The sequence below is a fragment of the Dipodomys merriami genome, unplaced genomic scaffold (assembly GCF_024711535.1).
Source record: "Dipodomys merriami isolate MVZ:Mamm:240054 unplaced genomic scaffold, mDipMer1.0.p SCAF_36, whole genome shotgun sequence".
In the NCBI taxonomy this organism is placed as follows: Eukaryota; Metazoa; Chordata; class Mammalia; order Rodentia; family Heteromyidae; genus Dipodomys; species Dipodomys merriami.
Genome location: NW_027205159.1, coordinates 13,898,716 through 13,904,095, shown reverse-complemented (window position 1 = coordinate 13,904,095; position 5,380 = coordinate 13,898,716). Strand labels below are relative to the sequence as shown.

The 5,380-nt window shown below is 38.7% G+C and overlaps 1 gene segment (V, D, J or C); it reads right to left on the bottom strand.

Moving 5' to 3' along the window:
• Window positions 1–2,441: 2,441 nt before the first annotated feature.
• Window positions 2,442–4,010, bottom strand: LOC138804364 (immunoglobulin kappa variable 2D-29-like). The segment is given in 3 exon segments: window positions 2,442–2,525; window positions 3,241–3,497; window positions 3,962–4,010. Coding segments are annotated over 3 exon segments (390 nt in total).
• Between the last annotated feature and the right edge of the window lie 1,370 nt (window positions 4,011–5,380).

Below are 5,380 nucleotides of genomic sequence, written 5' to 3'. Positions count from 1 at the left end.
CTACAATTAAAACTTTAAAAACCTGAAAAAGGAAATTAAAGCAGAACTACGGAAAGGGAAATACCTTCCATGCTCCTGGATTGGGAAGATTAACATCGTGAATATGGCAATATTGCCAAAGCCTATCTACAAATTCAATGTGATATCTATCAATATTCCAACCTCATTCTTCAATGAAATAGAAGAAGCAATCCCAAAATTTATATGGAACAAAATAATCCCTAGAAGAAAGAACAGAGCTGGAGGAATATCAAGTCCAAATTCCAACATTTTTCCTAAAAGGTTTCATTTGCTGAGGAAAAAAGCTCCTAAAGGGTGGATTGCAAAACATTCCCTGGATACTTTCTACCTTGTTAAAATGCAGACTGTCATTCCTAGGACTAAGAAGGATCAGCTATTTTGCATTTATACCAAGTGCACAGTGATGATGAGTATATTTCTGATTTGGGGGAAAAATCAGTAGCAATGGTTACATATATTTAGGTAAATGAACATTCCTTCATTATATTCACTATGTGGGTTTATCTGGGTATATGTTTTTCAAGAAAGATTTTCCACTATTTATCAAATATTGACTGGAAATATTTAATGTAATTTCTCATTTTTCCATTAGTATATTATGATGAAATTTTGTTGACAATGTCTGGAATTATTTCCAAGTGAGCTCCAGGCCCATCACCCAGTTGACCAAATTCTGAGATGGAAAGTAATGATGGCAGTAGACTGCCAGTCCCCAGCATCAGCACCACATGGGAGGCACAGTGGACATTTACTATTGCTTTCCTGTTGACCCACATATTTGCAGAATGTGAAGCCATGACAAGATTAGACATCAGAACAGTGCCACTCTGAACCCTTGTAAAATGGCTGGACAGAGATGAGAACAGAATCAACTCTGACGTGATTCTGATTAGTATTCTACAAAATGTTACAAGTATAGGTAAATGTTGGGTTAACTATGCCTATTATAAGTTCCATACATGATTTAAAGATATTCCATTTGTTCATATACATTCCAGACCTATATTTCTCCTATTAAGATATCTCAGTGAGCTCACAGCTTTCCACCTTCATCCTTTGGTTTCTCAGATGGAACTGAGAGCGTCATGGTAAAAGACTTTATGCCATGGGAGAGAAATGCACACTAGACACAGATGGACGCTAGAGAATCTTCCAAGACCTACACTGTGCAATGTCATAGTTCTAGGCCTCAGAAAGGCTCATTACAACAAAACAAGCAAGGTGATAAAACTAGATACAAGATACACTTAATCATTAATGATGTTCTCTTGTGATTCTTTCTCAAATAAAGTTACAGAGGTTGATCAGGTAGGGCTGTGAATATTGTTCCGCGTAAAAAAGGCTTCAGTCTCAGACTTTTGGGACCAATGAACACTATTACAAGGTTTAACTACACTCCACTGTCTTTTTTTAGTACCCCATGCTGGTGGACAATGAGGTGGAAATGGTTAAGGCTCTGAATCTCCCTCACATGGTCAGGATATACCAAGTGATCCAGGGAGAAGAATATGTCTACCTGGTGATGGAGATGGCCACCAAAGGAAATCTCCAGATGTGGATTGAAACATCTGGCTGCTTTTTTAAGAATGAAGCCAGAAGGTTTATAAAGCAGATAGTAAGTACTATGCTGTACTTTCATCCGAATCAGATTGTACACCTCAACCTAAAACCTGACAACATCCTACTGTATGGAAATGCAATGCCAAGGTCGGGCATTGGGTTAAGCACAAGGATTGCCTCAGGTAAGTTGCTCACAGAAATTCGTGGTGCCTATGTGTACCATGTCCCTGAAATATACCTGTAAAAATATAATGTCTTTAAGGTAGCTGTCTGGTGCCTGGGCACCATCTTGTTGTTTATGGTTACAGGAAATTTCTCATTTAAAGGGAACGCTTCCAATCAGCTATGTGCAGAAATTGTAGAGGGCAAGTATCATATGCCATCTCACCTGACTACCAAAGGACGTAACATCCTTTGGCAGTTCTGAACAGTAGACCCACAGTAGAAGCCAGATATACATCAAATCATGGTACACCCCTGGTTTGATCAAGTTGAGGAAGGCTGTCTGTATCAAGATTATCCACCACCAGACAAGTTGGACCCAACAATTGTCACTAAAATGTGTGGCATGGGATACAACAAACTGCAGATCAAAACATCAGTACTGCAGAGAACCTTTGATGATGTGATGGCCACTTGATGATTAAAGGTGGCTTAGAGACAGAGAGGGTCAGTCATGCAAAGGCTAACTCAGTACACTTGGGTTTTCGAATACACACAAGTGTCACAAAGCTTCCTGCCTTCCCTCTTGCGGGAAGAGCAAATAAACCTTCCCTAATTTTATTCTTTGCCATTACCATTTCAGTTTCTGCTGACTGTGATGAGAAAGAGTGGATAGGCATAAGTTCCTATCAACTGTCTTAACTAGAGACAGAGCCCAGGACACAGAAGGCCAGAGACCAGAGTGCAGAGTCCAATACTGTATCTTCTTCAGGGTGATCCAGCTAAGAGACAGTAACCAAACACTTCTAAGAGCTTGATGACCAGGCAATGTTTGCCCAACAAACAGTAGAAGCTAGAAAAGACACAACTGGATTTCCAGCTTCTGAACAGAAATAACAGTATGCTCTATAGTTGTGGAGCAGGACCACATCTTGATGGAAGTATTTTAACTTTGATTACAAATGAAAAATAAATCACATACAACAGTTGATAGCTATAAACTGGATAGCTATAAACAGCTATAAATATAATATATAGTAAATAAATATATAAAAATATATAAATTTATATATTTATAATTTATATGTTTATATGTAATATATTATAATTATACCATTACATTATAATTATAATTTATAAATTATATTTAAAATATAAATAAATAAATAGCTTATGAAACAGTTTTTTCAGTAAATACCTAATGGCTTATCTGAAGTCTCCTTATTTGTAATTCTATGATTGTTCTACTAGTCTTTGTAGATTGTATGTAGTATAATTATCAAATTGTCTTCTTCTGGACTCAGTCACTTTCATCTTAACAACACAATTTTCTTTCTTAGTAGACTTACACAATCTGCTCTGCTGATTCCCCACAACAGCAACACAGGAGCACAGCTGTCTCACTCAGAAGGAAGGTATTAGTTCAGGGGTGTATCAGTGTGGGAGGACCATGTGTATGTTGAAAGCAGTAATAAACTACAACATCCTCAGCCCCACCCTGCTGATTGCCAGTGTGAAATCTGTGCCTGATCCACTGCCACTGAACCTGTCTGAGACCCCAGGATATTGGTTGGAAATCCTATTGATCAAGAGTTGTAGAGACTGGCCTGGCTTCTGCAAGAACCAATCCAGATAGGTGTTTTCATTGCTATGCAGAAGACTCTGACTAGAACTGCAGGAGATGGAGGCTGGCTCTCCTAAGGTGAGGGTCAGAGAAACTGGATTCTGAATCAATACAGCATCTCCACTTGACCCTAAAATAATGAGAGAAGTGAACACAGTTAATTATAAGCATCATAGGATATTTTCATAAGCATCTTTTCTTATTTCATGCAATATTTTTAAATTTTTGTTTTATGCATCAAAATGTTCATAAAATACACAATGAACGCACACACACACACACACACACACACACACACACACACACACACACACACACACACACACTCACTCACTCACAGAATATGATGCTTCTAAATCATGCCTGTAAGGGATCTCTATAATTTGCCAGCACCATCCCACTATCTAGTTGTAACCAGAGCACAGGTCCTTGCTGCTTTGGGAATCTTCCTCAATCTCACAGATACATATGTCACATTTCCATCCAGGAGGACGAATCTGCACATCTCACATTTGGATACAACAAACATCGAGAGCAGTGGCAACAGAGCTCAGCCCCTCCCCATCCCTTTCCTCAGCTCTAGTGTATTCTTACCTGGGATCCAGAGCATGAGCAGCCCCAGGAGCTGAGCAGGGCACCTCATTTTGAGAGTAAGGAGTCCTGGTCAGTCCAGGCAACTTAGAGCTGAGTTTTTATGTTGGACTTTCAGAGAAGCTCCTCCCTAGCGAGCAATATGGAAATATCCTGGTGGGTGCAGTGGTGAGAGACAAACTGTCAGGTGAGACAGAAACAGACACCAGGAGGGTTAGGCCCTCTCCTGTGAGCAAATGACTTTAACTGTGATCAAGGTAAGCTCAAAAGCTATATACATATAACCAGATAAGATGAAGTTAAGCCAAATGAAGCCCAAGACAAGGACACAGTGTTTTAGTTTTTTCTTTCTCACTATTGAAAATCAGAAGTGGCGCTGTGGCTCAAGAGGTAGAGCACTCGCCTTGAGCTGAAGAGCACAGGGACAGTGCCCAAGCCCAGAGTTCAAGCTCCAAGACCGACCAAAAAATAAAAAAAAGATGCAGTGCACCAACATCAGATACAGTGAAAACAGGGGTTATAGTATGGGTGAGAAAGATACAGAGAAACAAAAAAAAAATCACATGATAAATTATAAGTATGTTAGAAACAATAGCAAGAAAGCAAAAAACCACTTGGGTCCCTATCATGGGGTTCATTTTGCTTACCATCATCTGGTCATATGTATATAGCTTTTGACCTTGTCTGCTTGTCCTTGACATAAGCTAGTTATGGGTCCATTCTATGACCAAATGGGTAGAGGCACCCTGGAGATTTATTTTCTCTGTAGTTTCAGCGTTAGAAGGATACACTATACACTAGAAGGATATAAATTTTCAATCATCTTCCATGGCTGTCATTCTTTATCAAGACATAGCATCCTGGTGTGTTTTTCAGGAATAATCTATGGGTAAATGAGATAGTGAGATATAGTCTTCCATTATATGATAGTAGCCTCTGAATTTGAATTCTACCACCATGTCTGGATTAAAAGGCCTCAAAATCCTCGATGCCAATGCTCCTTAGGTCTCACTGGAGAGACTTCAGTGTCACTGGACTTCCAGCCTTAGAGATTCAGTTAGTCTTTCTTGTGTTATACTTGCCGTTCAGTCATTGTTAATGAGTTATAATAAAATCAAAATTGTCCTAAATTTTAAAAGATAGAGGAAGAAGAAGGGAAAGATTAGGGAAGTTAATCAATTAAAAGCTGCAAGTCCAAAGGCTGAAAGTTTGACAAAACCTTCCTGAAAGCTTGTTGAAATATTAAAACCTGAGTAGCAACCAATACATAACTTAGGAATATTAGTAACAACTAATTTCTGGACTGTAAACCCCAATCAATCCATAAACTAGTACATTTTTACAAACAGCCATATTTTACTTCTGTATATGAAATCTAACCTGTTTTACTTCTACCTAATATAGAATCATTTCAGGGAATGT